Here is a 23,211-nt window from a genome sequence, read left to right as displayed (position 1 = left end):
TCCAGTTTTTGCATGATGGGCAAGTTTTCCTCCTGGGGCACAAGCAGTTGGGCAGAGGTGGCGAGTGGGGTTGAGATGGCCTTAAGGGGGCTGAAAAGGACCAATGCTTCGAGGGACAATGCCTACTGAATCTAGGAGGTTGTACTTGCAAGAAATGTTTGACTGTCTGCATAGATTTAGCTTTTTCTTCCATCTTTTTAAGAACCTCTTCTGCTTTGGTACCAAACAGATTGTCCTTATTCAAAGGAGCGTCTAGTAATTTTGATTTGACATGGTCTGGCAAGGTCTGCTCCTTAAGCCAAGCATGCCTTCTCAGTACAGAACCAGTGACTGCTGCCCTAGGGCATCAAAGCCACATTACAAAGTATGCTTGCTGATTTGGCTTACAGAATGTATAAGCTCTTGTAATTCTTTATTTTCTACACAGTTTGTAAAGGTAGCTAATTTTTGCTAAATAAGTTCCATAATATGTTGTTGGTACTTCAGCATGTGAAACTGACAATTCAAAGCCCTAATGGCGAGAGTTGCAAAGGTGTATCCTTTTTTACCTCATCTGTCTAAAGCTCTGGAATCCCTGTCTGAAGGGGTGGGACTCTTAGATGTAGTTGCTTTGATACCTTTAGGCCCCTGGGAGATGACCTCTGGGTCAACAGTAGGATTTTTGAAAAGGAATTTGAGAGAGTCATGAACTTTGTAGTACCTGTCTGGTTTCCTAGGAGCAGAGGGTAAAATATCAGGAGTTAGACTGGATTCCATAAAGACATCATCCACAACATCCAGGACTGGGGGCTATTGCTAAAGGCCTATGTTGTGGCAAATCTAGAAATTCTCTGAGTCTATTTTTGGACTGAGGATAGTCTTGGCATTCCCAGTGGAAATGTTCTCTTAAAGTACGTAAGGTTTCGTCAAAAGAAAAAATCCTCTGGAGGAGAAGCAGAGGGAATGGATAAGCAGATAAAGGCATGTCTTCATAACCAGATACCTCAGAGTCATCGGACTCTTGGTCTTTTAAAACTGCTGGGGACATATCTCTTTCTCTTAGCAGGGGAAGGCTGGCTTCCCCTAATCAGCATGATAAGGTCTTCTGCCATTTTAAGCATTTGATGTTGTGGCAAGGAAGCAGGTGCTCGAGTTTGGCTCATCAGTTTTTTAGGCGTAGCTCCTACTCCTGGCCCTAGAAACACGATAGTTTTAGACAGAACTGAAGACGCAAAAGAAGTTGTTGGTTTGTGTCAAATATCAGTAGAGCAAAGAACTTCCTCTGACGCCGGTGCCTGCTCAGCGGCTCCAGACCCATCCAAGGTAGAGGCATCCGCAGGTTCCGTGGTCAAAGAAGAGTCTCGTGGCATACTGGACTCCGAACGGGTCTTGGTAGAGGCCTGTGAATCCACTTAAGTGGGCATCAGGGGCTGCAAAAACGCCTCACTGAGTACTGGCGAACTGGCGAATAGCATAACGGAAGCATCGTCGGTAGTTTTGGACCTGTGTGGTCTGTCTCTGTCTTTATCCTTATGTTTTTTCAGAAGATCAGTAGTCGGATGGCTTACCGAAGCCATTTCTGAATACGGAGATCAAGAACGAAAGTATTTAGGAACAAAAAGGACCTGACAATGAATAGTTCGGGCATTGATCAAGGCACAAAACCGACAGTGAGGTACGTCGTGGTCTGGGCCTAAACAGGTGATGCATTAAGAATGGAAATCTTGGTGTGGTATTTGCTTTCCACAGGCGAGACAATTGTTAACTTTTTCTGACATCAGTTTGAGCAAGAAAAAAGGATCCCCAATGGGGTACTTAGCTTTAGAAGACTTCAGGATGATTCAATTTGGAAATGAAAAGTTTGGTAGTGGCCGACCGGCACTTGTTCAAACTGCTTCTGCTTCAGGATCCTCAGCAAGAAAGACTGGTGTAATGGCGTCGGCTGCCTGTTTTTGTACCCCTGACGACTTGACGTCAGTCCTGGAGCGACAGCAACCAAAGCAGAAATACTAAGTCTCTGGTATTCAGGCCGACTGAGGGCTACCTGCAGGTAGATAACTCAAGTGTGATGACTGCAACAGTGAAACACAAAGAACATCTTCCCATTCCACACTGTACGGAGATCTCCATTGAAACGTTTGAACTTTTAAAAGTTTTAAGAGTTCGACAACGTGATATAGACCCTATATATATATATATATATATATGTATTATATATATATAGAGAGAGAGAGAGAGAGACAGAGAGAGAGATATGGGTATAGATATCTATGCATCTCTCTCTCTATATATATATAAACATATATATATATACATATATATATATATATATATATATATATATATATATATATATATACACATACACATATACACAGAATATGCGGCACAAAATCTGCTTTGCAAATCTAAGTAAAGCAAGTAAGCAACAATGTTTAAAAAATAATTTTTAACTGAAGTGCCCAAAAAATGTAAACATGGGATAATATTAGAAAATCCAGTTGTGTAGGAGCTTGACATAACAGTAGATGTTTGAATAGATCATGGCTGCAGTAGTCTTGATTACTGGGAATTTCCCTAGAGAAAGACCAAAAGTCCGACAACTTCTAAAGCAAAGAACCCTTCTCTCTCCGATGATGAAGGACACACTTCCTTCTGGGATGTCAGGACACTGTCACAGTATAAAATGAGTAATTGTACACACCATAGTAGAGATTTTTTTTCCACAGTAAACTGGAATACGAATTGTGAAAGCAAAAGCACAACAGTCCACGGAAATACAAGGGAGTTGCAGAAGAATACCCTCCTGCAATAAATTAAGGGGAGATGGTGAACAATGGGCTCCCCAACTCCTACTCAGACTTGAGTAGGATGACGGTCCTGAAAGAGAGAAAGGATAGTGGAAGGACTAAGAATAGGGTTCTCCCCTCATATCAAGATACCCAACATTGAAATAAAGGAGGGAGAGGGGATGGTGGAAGGGAAACTGTACTGCAACAGTGATCAACTTTAATATTCACTGCTGTGGCAAATTCTTCAATAAATGTCCTATGTTCATTGCATATATCACTATTTGTTTGTTTTTTTATCCCTTGATGACTGGGTTACTCGCACTGGGATAGTGTCTTCTTTTTGGGGAGACCAGAGGTGGCAATTATACTAATACGGGAAATTTGGCCAAGGCACTTCTACTCACTCTCTCTCTTTTTTTTTTGTTAAGAGCTGTGGGATCTTTTTCATCCATATGAGCTACCACTAACTCAAGCAGATGGGACCTCAGCTTAACATCTCATTCAAAGGGAAGTGCACCCCCCCCCCCCCGCTACACTGCAGTGCCAGCAATTTGAAATGAATCCAATCATTTGGAGTAGCACAAGAACATACAGCTTTTTACTCTTTCAGCTCCAAAGGTGAATGTACTACTTGTTGAGGCACTGATGATGTCATGCAGACTTCTGGGAAGATTACCAGAGCTCATACACAAGAGGTTGCTGAGTTGTAGCATACCCAGTAATACTGTTGCAGTGAACCCAGTTTTAGCCCTAGAAACAATGTCCAAGCTTATAATATTTTGAAAGGGTGGGAACAGATGCTAGATACTGAAAGAGCTGCTTCCAAAACAGCTTGTGTGTTGGCCCCTTAAGGCTGGCTATATTTGTGGTTACGGCCCTAGTACTATAAGCTTCAAGAGAGACTGCCATTTCATTACCTTGAGACATGTATCAGAACATTTTACAATGTGCTAAATATTCACTGATCATTTCTTTTGACACTACCTCGTCTTCCTTTCCTGCACCAAAAGAAATAACTGACTGGACATTCTCATATCTTTGACTCTGTGCAAATATCAACTTTGCTGTTTGTGTACATCTAGGACAAAGTATAGTTGTGTTAGGAACTTGGCATAAATGTAAATGTTCAGGTAGCTTTACTATTGCAATTCTCACTCATGGGAATATCCTGATTGCTCACAGATACTTAATCGCCCAAAGATAGTATCTCTCCAAGGACTCCACACGATTACTTCTTTCTTGATGCAAGGGGCCTACCTGAACCCAGCAACAGCTGTATGGAACAGAACAACATCCAGACAGTCTTGGAGGAGTTTGTACCCCTACTGATACTGTCCTATTCATCTGCTGCCAGGAGAAGGATGTCCTCATCTCAATGATCCTGAGGATCTGACATTGATTTCCAAATTGAGGCCATCCATATTTCAGGACCGACACTAATAATCTCCAGGCTAGGAAACTACACAGTGACACCTCCCTTCTTTGCAGCCAATATCATTTATGGTATCTGTTTAATTTCTGTAAGTCAACTGAGCTTCTAGTACCATAATGGGAATGAACCCATTTCTTAAGTCAAAGTATGTTTAAAGCTGATGAAATTAGTATAGTTTCAATCTTTGACGTTAGGCAAATGTGCTCTTCGTGGCACCCGCAATGTGCCAAGGACTGACTTCTTCCATATCTCATGTGGAGTTAAATGTACTGGTAGCATATCTAAAGAAGACTGTAAATAATTTTTTATGAGACCCACTGCTTCTACTACTACTGGAACTGTGTGTGTATCGTTCTACAGTCTTCTCATTTCTGCCTGCAAGTCCTGGTATTTTATGAGTATTTCTCTCTCTCTAAGTAAGACAGTGCAATCACTGGGTGTAGCAATTTAACTGAACAATGCTACCTTTGTCTTCTTTGCATGGACTACTATGTCTGATTACTCTTGCATCTATTTTCTGAACTGGAGGTAATGGGTCATCCCATGTGATATAAACTTCATCATTCTCCATCATGGTTTTTGGCTCATATTTTCAATGTTTCTCTGCTACATCAGTATTGAAATGTTTACACAATCCACAATGCAATGTTTTGCCACAATACTATGCCTTTCCTCTGCCATTAAAGTATTACACCCATCAACCACGTGTGACTACTTCCAGTTCTGTTTTATAGAACTTGCATTTCTCTGTTTTTTCTCAAATGTTCAATGGACTTTTTAAACCAAAATGGATGTAGTCCACTATCCTGGGCCACTAATTTTAACCTTTCATGTTTTGGTTTAAATTCACCACTCCTTAACTATTCCTGTATCAGATCCTGATCAACCTGAGGTTGTTTCAAGGATGTTCTGTATTTGCAACTACATTTACGTCTTTTCCACATTTTTGCCTTCTCATCTGATCCTTCTCCTTATATTTTCTTTTGTTTTTTAGTACACTCAGTTGCTGCCTGATTTTTTTCTACTTCTGGTTTGATTTCCATTCCTCCTTGATACTGATATGATTCTGCTAAACTAAGCAGGGAAGTAATTTGGATTTGTATGGAGATAATTTGCAGAGCGAGTCTATGATAAACATTGACTACCCCTGTCTATGAGGGACATAGGTGCCACCCTTGGGGGTGAATTTGCAGTCTCCCATCCATTTGTACAGGATGCACGTCAGTGAGGAGCTCTGCTTCACGTGAATTGGAAGTTTATTCCACAGTAGCAGCAATCTCTGGGAGATATAGCTCTCTCTCCAATTCTTCTTCTTCTTCTTTCGGCTTTTCCCGGTTAGGGGTTGCCACAGTGGATCACCTGTCCGCTCATGATTAGCAGTGGAGTTTTACGGTGTCGAGTTGCCAAACCAGTGCCCAACATTCCACAGAAGGCACACACTCATACCTAGGGCCAATTTGGAGTGTGCAATCCACCTACAGCATGTCTTTTGGATGTGGGAGGAAACCGGAGCACCCAGAGGAAACCCACGCGACCACAGGGAGGACATGCAGACTCCACACAGAAGGCACCCCAGCCAAGGATCGAATCGGAGAACCTCTTGCTGTGAGGTGACAATGCTAACCACTGCACCACCGTGGCTGCCCATAGCTCTCTCTCCAATGTGTTCTGTTAATATCACAGGCTAGATCAAGATTCCTAGAACGAGTGACTTTCAGATGTACAGCATTTCTAGCAGGGCAGGGTCAGAGACTGCCATGTAGGCCAGGCACAAGTCACCTCTCAGCTGGCTATACAATACAGAGAACAGTGACAGGACTTTGAGTCTATCCACATAAGTCATGGTTTGGAGGTCCTGTATTTTCTTGGTGAGAAACCTCTGTGGTCTCTGCAGCTGCTGCAAGTGTCTGATGAGGTAAATGCAGAAAGGAGTATTGTACTCTAGTAAAGATCTTCTAAAATATTCCTTACTGAGTTTTGCTGCATTTGTTCCACGTTTTATTGTAGATCCTTCATCATTTTCCAAACGTTTAGACATTCCCATCTGCTCAAGTTCCTTTACATCACATTCCTGTCCCAGACAGGATATTTTCTTGGTGTTGCAGATTTCCTGCTTCAAATGTTGCTTTTGCACATTTATCAAGACCAAACGGCACTCTATCATCTGAGAACATTTTGACCACTTCCAGTTGTGCTGTCAGCTCATCTGAGGAACTATACAATTTTAAATCATCCACAAAAAGGAGATGTGACGTCTTTACACTTTGTTGTTGTATGGGAGCCAAATTGTAACCATGACCTTATCTGTTAAGTAGACAGCTTAATGGGTTAAGGGCAAGACAGAAGAGCAGCAGTGACAGTCACCATGGAATAACCTCCTTTGAAATTTTATCCCTGGGATAATTTTTCCTTTATCATGGCCTAGCTGAAAAGTGGTTTACCACTGTTTCATGGCTACTGTACTGTAATTAATTAATGTAGGGTGTATCTTGTGCATCTGTAGGCACTCCTTTACCCATAAATGTGGGATGCTATCAAATACTTATTTGTAATCTATCCATGCCATACTTAGACTCTTACCCTTTTTACAGTTCTCCAGTATGACTTTAGCAAATGATCCATTGTTCTACATGACGTTCTTTTGTTACCCCTTTGTTCTATTGCCATGATTGAGTTTTCGTCTAAATGACTATAAATTCTGTCAACTTCAATTCCAGTATATAGTTTATAAATCATTGGAAGTTAAGTTATTGATCTATAGTTTCTAAAATGGCTTGCAGATTCACTCTTGAGGTGTATCGTTTTTCCTGTTAACCAGGTTGGTGTCTGTTCATGTTCAGGGTGCGCATATAAGTAGATCTTACTCAGGGTTAAATATTTGTTTAAAGATGTTAATACTTTTAGCCAGACGTTAGGTGCTCCATTTAGGAGCTTTTCTTAAGTTTGCTTCAATTTCGCTGGTTGTTACTTCATCCCATTTCATATCCTGTTCAGTTGAGCTTCTGTTTCTTTTACTTCTTCAGTCCATTCAGTTTCTTTGTTATGTTCCACAAGGTCGTATTTCTTTTTTTTCTGGTGTTTCTACTCCTTTTGTTTTGTTTCCCAATTCTCTGTAAAACCTTTTTTGGTCATCAATGAACTGCTTATTTTGTTCTTCTCCTTTATATTTAACTGCATATCTTCTAAGTTTTTCTGCCTGTGCTGAAATCTTTAGTTTATTATTTTCAATAGTGTACTACAGAGCCTGGTCTGTTCTAATACTTTGTGTTGCTTTTATCACATCTATCTTTCTAAGTATTTTTGTTGATCTGTTCCCTCTTCTATACTTCTCTAAAATTGACACTTCTTGTCTTGACTGCTTTATAGTTTTCTCTATTCGATACTTCCATGACAGCATTTAAGTTCTTACCTTCCTTTTCCTTATTGCCCTGTATTTTTGTGGTAAGACTATCTGCTATTAATTTAGTCGTACCGTAATATATCCTATTTACTTCTGTGATATCACATGAATTTCTGTTAAAACAAATCAACACAGTAAGAGAGACTATTATCAAACATATAACATTTTGTGTCTTACTGACTTTCTGTAATTTTAATATGTCTATCCATCTATATTAAATCAAGCAACTCTTCCAGTAGATGCTTTTCTTCTAAACTGAGAGCAGATTCTTTATTCTCTGCTTCTTATGGCCATTCTACAGAAAGTTCCAGAACAACTTCTTGTGACATACTCTCCTTAGGTGCATCCTGCGTCATCTGTTGCTGTTTCATATGGGAACTCACAGGCCACAAAACTGACTGCATTAGAGTTGCCACAGTTTCCTGTTCTATCCCTTGCTCTGAAACTCCAGATGACCTTCTGCAGTGTCTTCCCACTGAAGGCACCAGAGTATTTTCATGTTGCAACTGATCGGTTATTTCCTATTCCACGTGTTTCTCCTTAATTTGGGGCCTCATTGTTCCATCACACTGTGACGTTATCACAGCTGGTTTTTCTACACCAAATCCTTCACTTTGCAAGTAATCCATAACTTCAAGTAATGTTTCTTTAACTTCTCCATGACTAATCTTCTCCACTTAACCCTTTTGCTTTCTTATTTTTTGTCTTTTAAATTTTCTATATCCAGATGCCTTTGCTTGTATTTCTCTTCAAATATCTTTGGTGCTGCTTTTTTTGTATTGATTAATTTTGCTTTATCCTTTGCGTAAGTATCGCACCATATTCAATCTCTTTTTCCTTCCATGTCCATATTTCTTTAGTCTCCCGCTCCATCCATTTCTCCTTCCTTTGGGGACTCATTCAATCAAGTTGTGACAACCCGTGTTAGACTTTCTACACCAAATCCTTCACTTTGCAGGTATCCCATACCTTCAACATCTATTTGTTTAACTTCTACTTTACTAATCTTCTGTTCTGCATTCCCCCTTCGTGATCTTATTTCTTCGATTGTGAAATGTTCCATATCTGGCTTCCTTTGCCTATATTTAGCTTCAAATATCTTTGGAGCTGCTTTTTTGTATTGATTAGTTTGGCTCTCTCCTTTGCATAAATATTGCACCATATCGCATCTTTCTTTCTTTCCCATGTCCATGTTTCTTTTTCACACCTTTCAAAAATCTCTAGGTTTTGTTTTTATATTTATATTTTCCCACTTTCTCAGTTGTTTCTTTTTCTAAATGACCTAAGATTTCTTGGTCTATATAATGTTTTTCATGAATCTGTTGCACTAATGAACATAAATTTGCATTTGAAGCTTTCGACAGTTTTTCTTGTGCAAATATTTTTTTCTTTTCTCTAATTTCTCTCAATCTTTTTGAATATCTTCTATCCAGAAACCCTAGACTTCATACATTAACAGTAACAATACATAATTTATTTCTTATCCTCAACAGTCCACTCTCATCTTTATGGCTTTTTTTTTTTGGCTTGTCAGTTTTTGTGGACACCTACTTCCTTATGGGGTGTTTCATATTAAGCAATAAACTCTCCTCCCAGGTGTCTGATACATGCACATGCTCCCTAGGTGCCTGATGCATACATATGCTTTAGTGGAAGGGGATGCAGTGCCTTCCTAATGGCCATGTGTGCTCCCCTGCATGCTTGTTGAATGTTACCATCACCAACTTGGCATCACCAAACTCACATCCTGGATATTTGCTGGATTTGTCACAGTGCAAGTCTCAACTTGCAAGGTGCTAATCAGCCAGTTGGAACAATATCTCCCCAAATCAGGATAGGTAGGCCAGCATTAGTTGCTCATTTCCATCTCTCCCTTGCCAAGTTACTCCAACATGGAAGCCACTATTCAGATTGGGGTCACCTGGTTCACAGTCACAGTTTCATATCACTATGTCATAGTGATGGGTGAAAAGTTAGAAATGTGGACTGAAAACAAAACAAAAAAATGTACTGGCCAGAGAGTTGGAAAAGCATAAGAAAATCAGTAAACAATAAGAGAAAATTAGATACACTGCAAGACATGGATAATATTTCAGTCAAATATTTAAAAAAAAATGCCAATGGTAGCCTGGGGTCATTTATTAGATGTGAGCAGCTATACATGACAAGAGATCTGGAGAGGAAGCTTGCATGCACAGCATTATGTAGGTAAGGGAGAGGGGGTCAATAGCCTGGGAAACTTAAATGACAAGCTGAGTAAGTCCTGCTAACTTTAATACCGATAGATGAAGCGGATGGATCTTCATATTTCAGATATACCATCCTAAATGCATACTGTAAACCTGGGAGATTGCAATATGAGATTGCGTCACAAATACAGAACATGATAGACCAAATACAATATTACAGCAAACGTGCACAGACAGCCTGATCTTCATATCTGCATGGCACTACTGCTATAACTGGCACTGACTGTTGTTCTTATAGTACGGCAAACACATATACCATAAATGCAGTGCATGCCTGACCCTTTGAAATTACTCTAGGTGTCTGCCAAACTTACCCTGCTTGCATGACCTCTGAATGCATTATCTGCCCTTTCAGTGCAGTGCTGAGTTTACTTATCTGCTGTATCACATATTTGTTCCTTGAAAGCAGTAAAAATGCATCTCTCTAGAATACTTTGAGGTAAGCCTAAGGAGTGCCCTGCCAGCAAGCTTTAAATATACACAAGAATCCTCTCCATAGAAAGTAGGGCAGGCTTAATAACATGGGTTCAGACGTCTGACTTCTGATGCATTGTTCTTATGGGGGAGGGTGCAACACATTGACAAAAAAGTTCTAGGAGTAAATTAATTTAAAGTGAAGGTTAGAAAGTTATGAAATTATCCAAGGACAAACATTTACTTTAAAGTCTGTGTTTTATACTGCAGGGATTCAACTCGTAATTAAAATTGGCAGTTAAAATATACTGCCCCGAGCTAAGTGTGCTGAAATAAAGTTTTTTTTTTTTTTAAACAAACATTTTATTTTAATAGAGAATATAGCACATACAAAAGTGCTGAAATACAATCTTAGTCGGTTGTTTCACCACTTTGTAAATACAGATTCCAGCACATCTATTTCTTACCTTCAGGGTCATCTCTGATTACAAGCAATCCATTCCGGCACACAATCTTCCCTGTTGCAGTGTCTATAAATACTAGCGATGGAATGTTTGAAATTCTGTACCTGTTCCACAGCTTCAACTGAAATACAAAAAAACAGACTAGATCAGCATTTTAAAATGGATAACACAGAACAAATAAATATGAAATTAATAACACATTAAACAAACATGACATCTACATCAGAGTCTCAACACAAAGCTGGCAATTTATTTTAAACGTATGACAGTAACAGAAGGGACTGCAGTCTGTCCCTGACACACACATCACAAAATCCTTTTCACTTGCTGAACAGATGTGTTGATTTCATCCAGCTTCTTACACTGACAAGACACCAGTAAGTCAGGCAAAGGAGTGGACTCCATTGACACAAGTACAGTCTTGCCTTTTTTCTCTCCAATTGAAAGTTATTAAATATTAAAGCAATAATCCCCAACTGTGAGTGGGTATATATATCAGGATTTACCCACGGTTAGTGTGGTTTGATCACAAGGGCGAAGCCCAAGTGATTAAACAAAAACTGTGGGTAAATCCTGATATACACACAAACAGGAGGGGATTATTGCTTTTATACATTTAAGACAGAAATTACTTACTGTTTTTAAATAATGGGATTGTAAAAGGAGACTTCTGTTTTCACTATTTTGATGTACTGCACGTGTGTAGGGGACTTATGTTCCCATTTTCTCACAGTTGATCAGCGCAGGAGAAGCAACGAAGAAAACAGTCTCCCCATTGCTGTTTCTTTAACTGTTAAAATAGGCATTTACAGGGAGACAGCAAAAATATGAGGAAAATCAGCTATGTTTCTGTTTTAATTTTACAGAACTTTTTTTTCTCACATTTTGGTGTGTCCTCTAGTATATGACAATAGAAAAGTCTGGCCGCTCAATAGTACTTCAGCAGTCAGACTTTTTTCTATTGGTACATGCTCAATTTACAATGGGCACATTTGTTGGGCTGCCAGGTAAGCATTCTCATTTTTTTAATAGTAATGAACAGTTACTGTACATTACATAACTCGATCACAAATGCAGAAATCTAATATACAGTCAAACAAAGCAGAAAGACAAAGCCATAACGACAGCGATATGTACCTGATACAGCATCATACCATACTGCCCTTAAATACAAAGCCAGGTAGTAATTTACAGTTATAAATTTATCTTACAGTAAGAATACGATCATCAAGATAACATTATGACTGTAGTAAGGAGACCAGGAACTCATTTGGGGCCTAGAGATAATCTACAATAGGGTATGTCTTGTAATACAGCAGGTACCATGAAAAATGGCAAAGTAATTTGCAAGTTATGGTCTCATATCACCTATCCCACTCATTATAAAATAATGGAAAGGAAAAAAAATACTAACAAAGCAAGGAGAAGAATGAATACAAAAAACTTTAAACCTTTTATTCACCTAAAGGCAAGTGGGCTTTACAGTTTAACAAAGAAAATCCCTTTACAGATGCCAAAAAAATCCAGTATGCCATTCCCAGTCAAAGTTATCAGGAAATCTCTTCAGAAATACTATTTTCACAAATACAGTAAACAGTCTCGACTTTGGCTAGGTATTGTGTCTCAGTTAATCATAACATAGTAACTTGGATACAGTGGCAAATAATAAAGCTGTTTGGGACTTAGCTGCACTAGTACATGCTAACCTTCTTGGACAACCTACAAGACTACATTAAATATCTCTAAAAACCACTGTCCCCACAAAAAATAAGTCTTGTTTAGAGACATTCAAGCAGTGATAGACTAGGACTATTAAAAAAAAAAAATGTTTTTGCTACAATTCGTATAGACATCATGGTATACACTGGAGTAAGTGCCACAGTGCTTTCTTCCCACAGCATTCCTTATATATCTGGATCATTTTTTTTTGTAAAAACCTTGGAACCTTATTAATTGATGGCCCAAATAATTTTACGGTATAGATATAGTGTGGAAATACATACATCAAGTTTAATGGATATGGCCCTCAACATGTGGTGTGTCTGTTAAAGTATATAAATGGATCCCCATGCTCTGCCTACCTTGACATCATAACGGTTACATGTCAACTGCAAAAGGCATACAAAAAAAAAAAAAAGTATTTTACGAGGGATATCAAAAAAAAAGCAACTATATTTTAACAGGAGAAGGTGAATCTGGTGATGTATATACATAATTTGCCACTTTGCAAAAGTTAAGAAAGCAAAAAGTATCAAAACAGTGATACGCTAACAATCTCTGATCACATCTTGGATATAAATGTGAGATGACACCAGGTGCATGAAAATATGTAGTAATTATACAAGAAATCTTTCCAGAACATTATTGTCAAAGTCTGGGGAAATCCATCCACCCACAACTCCTTTTCCCCATTTTCCACATGGCATCAAGGTGTTACTTCAACAGTAGCAACCATGCAGAGCTAATGTTCACACACCGCCGGGTGGCTAGTCTTGCTGCAGTTCTTCTTTCTTGACTGACACGCACACACACACACACGCACACACACACACACACACACACACACACACACACACACACACACACACACACACACACACACACACACAGTTTAGAATGTCCAATCTACCAAATGCATGGGACATTTTTAATCCATGCCCAGGTGTAATGGAGAAACAGACCACTACAAAACCACACCTGTATGTCACCATCCAGCAGTGATGTACAGCCCCTGAATATTAACAGAACATTTTTAAGGTCACGCATCTCATAGTAGTCTGTAGTTTACATCCTTTTGCAATCCTGCTTTTTCAGGGCATACCCTGGAGTTTTCAAAGTCTCACTACAGTGGTAAAGGTGACTGTTACATCATTAGATATTTACATTGTACAGCAATGCCACGCCCCCCACCAAAAGAATCAGACTGTCCACTCTCTCAATTCCTCTAGAAAGAAGTAACCAGAATGCAGCAGCTGTTTTGGCTCAGTTGTTTCATGTTCTTACTTCACTTATTCCTTTATGTTATAAAACAGCTCGTCCTTACAAATCAGGAGAAAAACACCATCAATTTTTTTTTTTGCCTTCTAAAATGGTCAGGGTGCAACTTTCCACTTCACACATTTTTAATAAAGACTTCAAAAGGATCTTCTCCCAGATGGCTTTGGTCCAGTAACAATAATATTTCTGCAGGAAAGTGTCACATGCTGAATATGTCAAAGTACAAGCAGACTATGATTGTAAGGCACATGACTGGGAATTGCTGAACATTTAAGTAAAATATTAATGAAAAAACAGGTGTGTGTGTGTGTGTGTGTGTGTGTGTGTGTGTGTGTGTGTGTGTGTGGTGTATTCTAAGGCCTAGGTCTCACCCTAATGTATTAACTAACAAGTTTGTTTTACTTCAGATCTGACAATGTTAGAAATATATATTTTTTTCCTTACCAAGAATGAAAAATCTACCAAATCCAGAAGGTTTAGAAGCTTTACTTTATTTATTTAACATTTTGTTTACCGGGAAAGTCCGACTGGACACAGGTCCTTTTTCAGCAGAGGCCCGGGGAGAAAAGCTCCATGAGTAACAGTAAATTTTCATGCACACATTACAATAATCAAAGTATAAAGTAAACAGAATGTAGTATACATAGGAACATACAAATTTGTTGCATCTTGACAACAAAACCTGGGCTTTGAACATAATTTGCAGGCATGACTTGTGTCAAGATATAAGGTTAAGACCGGTCAGTAGGAACAAAGAATTAAACACCGGGGAGAAGATGGATATATTTTGGGTATACTGTGATGCATCAGAGCACTCATGAGGGGTTAGTACAGGAACATAGCCACTTATTTTTTAGATGAGCTTTAAAGATGAGATTGAGAGAATGGAGTTAGGAAGGGAGTTCCATATACGAGATATATAGCTGGAAAATAAAGAATCTGAAGTAGGGACTTCATTTGTCAGCAACCTGTGGGTCTTGGATCAGATATCGGATCCGAGCCGGCAACTTGTTTCATAGCTAATGGATCCGAGCTCCTAGCCGAGTCCGGGGGCAAAAGTCCCGCCAGGACCAGCTTCGCCCTCCGCTCTTTCAGTGCCCTGGGGTTGAACGCTGCACAAATGGTACAGCCTGAGGTGAGGTGTTCAACCCCAAGGCACTCAAGCACCAGTGTGGCCATCAGCCGGGGAGAGCTTATGGCCACACTCGGTACATTTAGAAAAAATGGCTTTTGGGGCCTCAGCCATACTTTAAAGAAAAAGGGAGTGCTACACAAACACACAGGCCCCAAAAACACAACACACACACTCACTAACGACCAGCGAAGGGAGGGAAAAACTATGTAAAAAAAAAATTTTTATATTACAGGGAACCTAACTCTTACACACTTTTTTAAATTAAGGTAGAGAAAATTGACAGAAAAACAGACTTAACTGATGATTTTTTGCTAGAGCTCAAGGAATCCAGCCATCCACAAGCAAACTAGATCTGAGGTCATGGAGGGTTGGCAGGGGATTATGGGTGAGGGGAGGAGCTTGGAGCTCGGATCCATTAGCTATGAAACAAGTTGCCGGCTCGGATCCGATATCGGATCCAAGACCCACAGGTTGCAGACAAATGAAGCTACCTACTCAGATGGAACGGTATGGTGAGTACATAACTTCTTATTCTCCTGCAGTGTTGTTGGTCTTGGAGACAGTGAGTAAGTTCTTGTTAGAGTGAAGTAGTCTGCTGGAACTGTACAGAAAGATGAGATTTTGTAGTACAGGGTTTCTAGTTTACTTGGAGGTGTTTGCATATGTATTTCTATACCCAAGCAGACTTCAAAGAATTTTTCCTCAGGTAGACAGTAAATGTTGGAAGTGTGATAGAGAAGAAACAAGGTAACTGGGAGCATATGTTTTGTGAGTGTAATGAGCTGGTGGATTTTGAAGATTCCCTGCAATGTACTCTGCTGGAATTTTGGGTGAGCAAATGGCTGTAAGTAGGGCAATTATTCTTTTGAGCTAGGATACAGGATCTGAACTGCCTAGACAATATATAGTTAGGGGGTGTGAGAGGTGCACAGCCCCCCACTCTTCCAGAAGACACTATACACCCAAACTAAGTGTGGGTCGACGCCCACCACACCACCCTAACTATATATACTTTCTCCAGGATCGCACTACAGTGGGGAAAAGAGCATATACCTTTTACTTGCCTTACAGTACTCTACATAGTGCCAGTATTTCAGCGATTTGGTCAGGGTGAATTGAAATTCAGTGAAATTAACTTTCAATGAAACAAAGTAGACCTATATATATATATATATATATATATATATATATATATATATATATATATATGAGTCTACGTTGTATTATTGAAAATACGGTTCATCAAACCATACTTTCGCTGACCCATTTTAGCGAAAGTGCATTATATCGAAAATGCACTTTCGCTACAGGAAACAAAAAAAAATGCAGTTTGCATGTAACGTTAGCTGTACATCAACATGTAGTGTTGATGTACAACTAAGCAAACTCTTGTTGAGATCGTGGTACAGTGGGGATAAGGGAATATTCCTTTTCCCCCACTGTAGTGCGATCTCAGAATGAGAATATTAAAGTAGGGGGGTGTGGGGGGGTGCAAGGGGCTTGCCCCCTGCATAATTGTGTTTAGTGTGTTTTTTTTTATTTAGTTTTATTTTTAGTTTTATTTTTATTTTTCGGCTCCGATCTCCTTGCTTCTCCCCAGGGCCCAGGAGGAGGCCCGAGCTCCATCGAGGTCATCGAGGCATTCAGGCCTGCCTCGGTGGCCTATTCGAGATCAACATTCAGCATGTCTGATGCAGACTTGGACGGATGATGCGAAGATTCATCAGGCCCAGCTGCAGATGGGAGTGCTCTTGCCTACCCCTTGAGCTCGACACCCTTTTCGCTCAATTGCTCCTTCTCCGACCCGCTACCGGGTTCGAGCATTAAGCCGAGCAGCGTCAGTGCCGGGGTGGTCGGCGCCGACGGTACTGTGCCGGATCCGACCCTGCCCACCGAGTCTGTCGGATCCGACCTCGGACCGTGGCGAGCTTTGGATCCGAGGGATTCAGTGTGCCTTCGGCTCCGTCCAGGTCGGAGCGCACTGGTCGCCGGATCCGATGGTCGGCGCCGGTTCCCGATCCCTTCATCAGATCCGAGTGGGAGCGGCTCTTGGAGCCCAGGGAGCGGTTCCCCTCGGCCTTGATGTAGTGGAGAGGGCTCTGTCAAGAGCATCCGGACCCCCGGCCCTTGTCTCGGCTCCACCCTGCACTCCCTCTCTGCTGGGCCAGGCTTCCATCACCCGGCCTCAGGGACAGCCTGCTTCAATGTCCCAGGTAGTTCCATTGGAACAGGATGTTGCTGGCGAGACCTCCTCTGACAGCCCCCGAGGAAGTGCCCCGCAAGCACAAGTGCAAGAGGAGGCACGTGGACTCCCCTGAGTCCTTAACTGAAGACACGGACTTGGATGAAGGGGAAGGCTCCCCAAGATCACCCCCTGAGGATGTCTCCTTTGGAGAGATCATGGAGATGCTGAGGATCAGAGGTGGGTGGTCTGCCCCCAAGTCTTCCTCTGACGAGTCCGTGTTTCTGGAGGCATTCGAAGCAGGCCCGTCTACCTCTTGGGTGTCCCCTCCGGCCGACTCCTCGGTTGACCTTATTACCACCAGGGCGTGGAAGGACCCGGACACCGTGGAGCCAATACCCAAACGCCCGGACAGGATACTAAGCCCCCCTGCAGACCGGTCACACTGGAGCAAGGGTCCCCCGTAGATGCCATGTTGACGGCGGCAGCCACGAAGAGGGAACTAGCTCAGGACAGCCCCTCAGTCCATCCATCGAGCAAGGAGTCCCGCTCGATGGACCGCTTAGGGAAGTGAGTTTTTAGTTCAGCGACCTTCTCGGTAAGGTCTCTGAACTATATGGCACTTGTCATCAGGATGCAGCGGGATCTTATCAAAGAATACGCTGCCTCCCCCCCTGAGTCCATGTCGGCGGAGGACAAACAATTGTACTCCACCCGAATGGCCACTCTGAGATCCATTTCAAATACCTCTATGCGGCTATTGTCCCATGCCACCGAGGGAGCCGCTAGAGCTAGCAGAGCAGGCCTAGTCATGAGACGTCAGGCCTGGCTCTGTCATTGTGACTTTGCGGAGCCCTTTAAAGCGTCCTTTGCGAACACCCCTTTCGATGGTTCTGCCCTGTTTGGCAAAACGGTTCTCGAGACACTTGTCCAGAGTGAGAAGGACGGGAAGACGTTGTCTGCCGGAGTCCGCTTCTATGCTCCCCAGTGGGCCTTTTCGAAGAACCAAAAGGTTCAGAAGAAGATGTGGTTCCGGAAATCACAACATTCCCAACCCGCTCCGGACAACCAGTCCTTCCGTGGCAGAGGAGGACAGGGAGGACGCCGCCCCAGGGGCAGAGGGGCTCCAAGAAACTTTGGGTCCTGAGAACCTTTCTCTGACCGGCCCACGCAGCAGCCCTGAAGGGTTGCCCGACTGCTCCACTCTGGAGGCAGTCGGGCGCTCGGAGCACCTAGCGGCATGGGAGTCCATCACGACAGACTGCTGGGTGCTTCGAATTATATCCCGAGGGTACAAAATCCCATTATTTCATGTCCCCAAATTCAAGAACCTCCCCGATGTACCACCCGATCAGAGGGAGGCTGCAGCCGCAGAAATTCAGCAGCTGCTAAGAAAGAGCCATCCAGCCCGTCCCCCAAGACCAGCTCGGATTAGGGTTCTACTCCAGGTTCTTTTTGGTGCCAAAAAAGACGGAGGACTTGAGACCGATTCTAGACCTGTCCCGTTTGAACCTGTCGGTAACCAAGGAAAAATTCCGAATGGTCACTCTTCAATCTATTCTCCCCCTTCTAAGGGAGAACGATTGGATGTGCTCTATAGACCTCAAGGATGCATACTACCACATGCTAATGGACAGACGATCCAGGAGGTTCCTCCGCTTCCGGCTGGAAGCCAGTCACTACCAGTTCAGGGTCCTTCCCTTTGGCCTCACCACAGCCCCCCAGGGTGTTCACCAAGGTATTAGCAGTGATTGCGGCCCACCTGAGACTCCAGGGAATACAGGTCTTTCCGTACCTGGACGACTGGCTCCTGACCGCCCAAACATGGCATCTACTTTGCTCAGCCAGAGATTTCTTTCTCCGCCTAGCCCCACAGTTAGGCATCACCATCAATGCCGACAAATCCTTTCTGGCCCCGACACAAGTCATAGAATTCATAGGAGCCAGAATAGACACCAGAGATCTACGAGCCTTTCTGACGTCGGAACGACTATGGAATTTGCAACTTCATGTGTGGGCTATCCTCCAATCAGAGACCCCACCGGCGGAATTGGTCCTGAGGGCGCTGGGCTCCATGGCGGCAGCGATAACGCTCCTTCCATGCGCCCGTCTGAACATGCAGGTACTGCAATGGACCCTTCTAGTACAATGGTCCTTTCTGTCTTTTCCTCTCCATCACCCCATTGCTATCAGCAAGGCTTGCAGGAAGGCTCTATTATGGTGGCTCCATGCTCCGGTCCCTTCTGCACCTCTCCCCCTCTCGCCACTGTGACCATGGATGCCTCCCGCCTCGGGTGGGGGTGGGGGGCATTATTCAGGCAGGACCGTCCAAGACACGCAGAACGATACAGAGACCTCCCTGCAGATTAACTTTCTGGAGATGAGAGCAGTGCTGTACGCGTTGCAAGCACTTCAGAATCTCCTCCCCGTAGGAACGATTGCAATTCAGTTGGACAACATGTCGGTTGTCTGGTACATCAACAAACAGGGGGGAACCAGGTCTTACCCTCTATGCCACGAAGTCATGAGAGTGTGGGAATGGGTGATTTCCACCAATCGCTTTCTGATTGCAATGCACATTCTGGGGCGGGCCAACATCCTAACGGACAAACTCAGCCGCACCCTTCTTACCCCGTACGAGTGGTCTCTCAACCCACTAGTAGCGAAACAGATATTCGCAATATGGGGGCAACCCTGCTGCGATCTTTTTGCCTCTCCCTCAAACACCAAATGCGGCAATTTCTTCGCTCTGATTCCCCCTCCAGGGGAAACCCCAAGAGACGCTCTGGTGCATGCTTGGCCACCTGGTCCACTTTATGCCTATCCTCCTCTACCCCTGATGCTGCAACTCTTACAGAAAGCCTTGCGGTTGGGGAGGAGGATGATCCTCATTGCCCCATTCTGGCATCGGCAAATTTGGTTCCCTTACCTGTGGTCTCACCTAGTGAATCCCCCTTGGATTCTGGATCCCAGTCCGGATCTAATCTCCCATCCGTCGGACTTACCGACCCCAAATCTGGACAATCTGAAGCTGACGACTTGGTTGCTCCAGTTCCACTCCTAGTTAGGACTCCCGGTATCTCTTCACCAGTCAAAGCCATCCTTGTGGCAGCGCATAAGCCCTCCACCAGGAAAGTGTACCGCAGTAAATGGAAACGTTTCTCCATCTGGGCGGAGCATCATAATCTAGATCCCTTTACGGCTCCTCTTCCATCCATATTAGAATTCCTAACCGAACTTTTTCAGGAAGGCGCTAGTTGCTCAACTGTCAAAGTGCAATTGGCTGCCATCTCCCATTACCATGTGGGATATGACACAGGGCTCTTGATGTCGGCCAAATTGTGTAAAACCTTTCTCAAGGGTACCTTTTTGCTTAGACCCCCTATAAAAGAAGCCGTACCACCTTGGGATCTTTCACTAGTTCTTCAAGCCCTGACTGCTCCACCTTTTGAACCTGCTGCTTCAGTAGATCTCAAATTCTTGTCCTGGAAAACAGCATTCCTTGTAGCCATTACTTCTGCGAAAAGAGTTTCGGAGCTTCAAGCTCTTTCTGTGAAGCCTCCTTATTTGATCTTTCATCCAGACAGAGTGTACCTCAGGATCAATCCCTCTTTCCTTCCCAAAATAGCATCAGAAACCAATATAAATCAATCCATAAATTTACCGGTTTTCTTTCCTAAATATCAGAATAAAGGAGAGTACAAGCTGCACTCATTAGATGTTCATAGGCAGCTACGTTTTTATACTCATAGAACAGCTGGTCACAGACAATCCGACCAGCTGTTCATTTCCTTTGCCAAATTTAATTTGGGGAAAGCAATATCAAAAATCTCTCTATCACGCTGGATTTCTACCAAGCTTCTGGGAGACCTGCTTCTGGGAGACCCGCACCTGAAGGAGTTTGCGCACATTCCACTCGCTCCATCTCTACTTCTGCGGCCTTCAAATCTAGAGTTCCATTGGATGATATTTGTTCGGCAGCCACTTGGGCCTCATCTCATACCTTTATTAACCACTACAAACTGGACGTGATTTCTAGAGGGAGAGCATCCTTTGGCTCTGCGGTGCTCCGCAATATCCTTCCATGATGGCCACCCAAGATTCAGGTAGCTGGGGACTCTGTCCCACAGGTTGCTGACAAATGAAGTCCCTACTTCAGATTAAGAAGTTATGTACTCACCATAATGTTCCATCTGAGTAGGTAGCTTCATTTGTCTGAAACCACCCCCCCCTTCCCCCTGGCCTTCAACGGATCTATGTAAGTTGGAATACTCTTTTTGGGTACATATTGAGGGGCAAACGTGATCTGAGGTCATGGAGGGTTGGCAGGGGATTATGGGTGAGGGGAGGAGCTTGGAGCTCGGATCCATTAGCTATGAAACAAGTTGCCGGCTCGGATCCGATATCGGATCCAAGACCCACAGGTTGCAGACAAATGAAGCTACCTACTCAGATGGAACGGTATGGTGAGTACATAACTTCTTATTCTCCTGCAGTGTTGTTGGTCTTGGAGACAGTGAGTAAGTTCTTGTTAGAGTGAAGTAGCCTGCTGGAACTGTACAGAAAGATGAGATTTTGTAGTGCAGGGTTTCTAGTTTACTTGGAGGTGTTTGCATATGTATTTCTATACCCAAGCAGACTTCAAAGAAATTTTCCTCAGGTAGACAGTAAATGTTGGAAGTGTGATAGAGAAGAAAAAAGGTAACTGGGAGCATATGTTTTGTGAGTGTAATGAGCTGGTGGATTTTGAAGATTCCCTGCAATGTACTCTGCTGGAATTTTGGGTGAGCAAATGGCTGTAAGTAGTACAATTATTCTTTTGAGCTAGGATACAGGATCTGAACTGCCTAGACAATATATAGTTAGGGGGTGTGAGAGGTGCACAGCCCCCCACTCTTCCAGAAGACACTATACACCCAAACTAAGTGTGGGTCGACGCCCACCACACCACCCTAACTATATATACTTTCTCCAGGATCGCACTACAGTGGGGAAAAGAGCATATACCTTTTACTTGCCTTACAGTACTCTACATAGTGCCAGTATTTCAGCGATTTGGTCAGGGTGATTTGAAATTCAGTGAAATTAACTTTCAATGAAACAAAGTAGACCTATATATATATATATATATATATATATATATATATATATATATATATATATGAGTCTACGTTGTATTATTGAAAATACGGTTCATCAAACCATACTTTTGCTGACCCATTTTAGCGAAAGTGCATTATATCGAAAATGCACTTTCGCTACAGGAAACAAAAAAAAATGCAGTTTGCATGTAACGTTAGTTGTACATCAACATGTAGTGTTGATGTACAACTAAGCAAACTCTTGTTGAGATCGTGGTACAGTGGGGATAAGGGAATATTCCTTTTCCCCCACTGTAGTCTTGATCTCAGAATGAGAATATTAAAGTAGGGGGTGTGGGGGTGCAGGCTTGCCCCCTGCATAATTGTGTTTAGTGTGTTTTTTTTTTATTTTTATTTAGTTTTATTTTTAGTTTTATTTTTATTTTTCCGTGAAAGTGCATTTTCGATATAATGCACTTTTGCGGAAGTCAGTTATCGGAAGTATGGTTCGATGAACCGTATTTTCGATAATCATGGTTCGATGAACCGCATTTTCGATAATACAATGTAGACCCATATATATATATATATATATATATATATATATATGTATGTATATGTATATATGTATATATCTATATACATATATACATACACACACACACACACACACACACCCCATAATACATTACCCAGTACAGTATACCGGGAATGCAGATGCATCTATATATATATATATATATATATATATATATATATATATATATATATATATATACACACACACACATACACACACACACGCCCATAATACATTACACAGTATAGTATACCGGGAATGCAGATGCATTTATTTATATATATATATATATATATATATATATGTATATATACACACACACACACAATACATTACAGAGTATATCAAGATGCATCTGTTAAAGAAAATAACTAACAGCTTTTCACAGAGAATAATCCGATACCCTATTTTCCTGTTAATGCATGATCAATAAACAAAAAACAAAACAAAAAAAAAAAAACTTTGGCACGCACACTATATAGCTTGCTTGAGTTTCCTCCCGAAAA

At 42.1% G+C, this 23,211-nt stretch overlaps 1 protein-coding gene across 2 annotated transcripts in view; it reads right to left on the bottom strand.

Annotated features, from left to right (window-relative positions):
- Nucleotides 1-23,211, bottom strand: part of NXN (nucleoredoxin) — a 1,413,319-nt gene that overhangs the window by 588,976 nt on the left and 801,132 nt on the right. For both annotated transcript variants that reach the window (XM_044054313.1, XM_044054314.1), the window contains one exon: nt 10,734-10,851. In XM_044054313.1, the coding sequence (XP_043910248.1) occupies nt 10,734-10,851 (118 nt within the window). The remainder of the gene's footprint in view (nt 1-10,733; nt 10,852-23,211) is intronic.

The sequence above is a fragment of the Protopterus annectens genome, chromosome 13.part0 (assembly GCF_019279795.1).
Source record: "Protopterus annectens isolate FY-2018-M chromosome 13.part0, PAN1.0, whole genome shotgun sequence".
NCBI lineage: Eukaryota > Metazoa > Chordata > Ceratodontiformes > Protopteridae > Protopterus > Protopterus annectens.
Note: the sequence above shows the minus strand (reverse complement) of the source record. Positions and strands in the feature narration are given on the sequence as shown.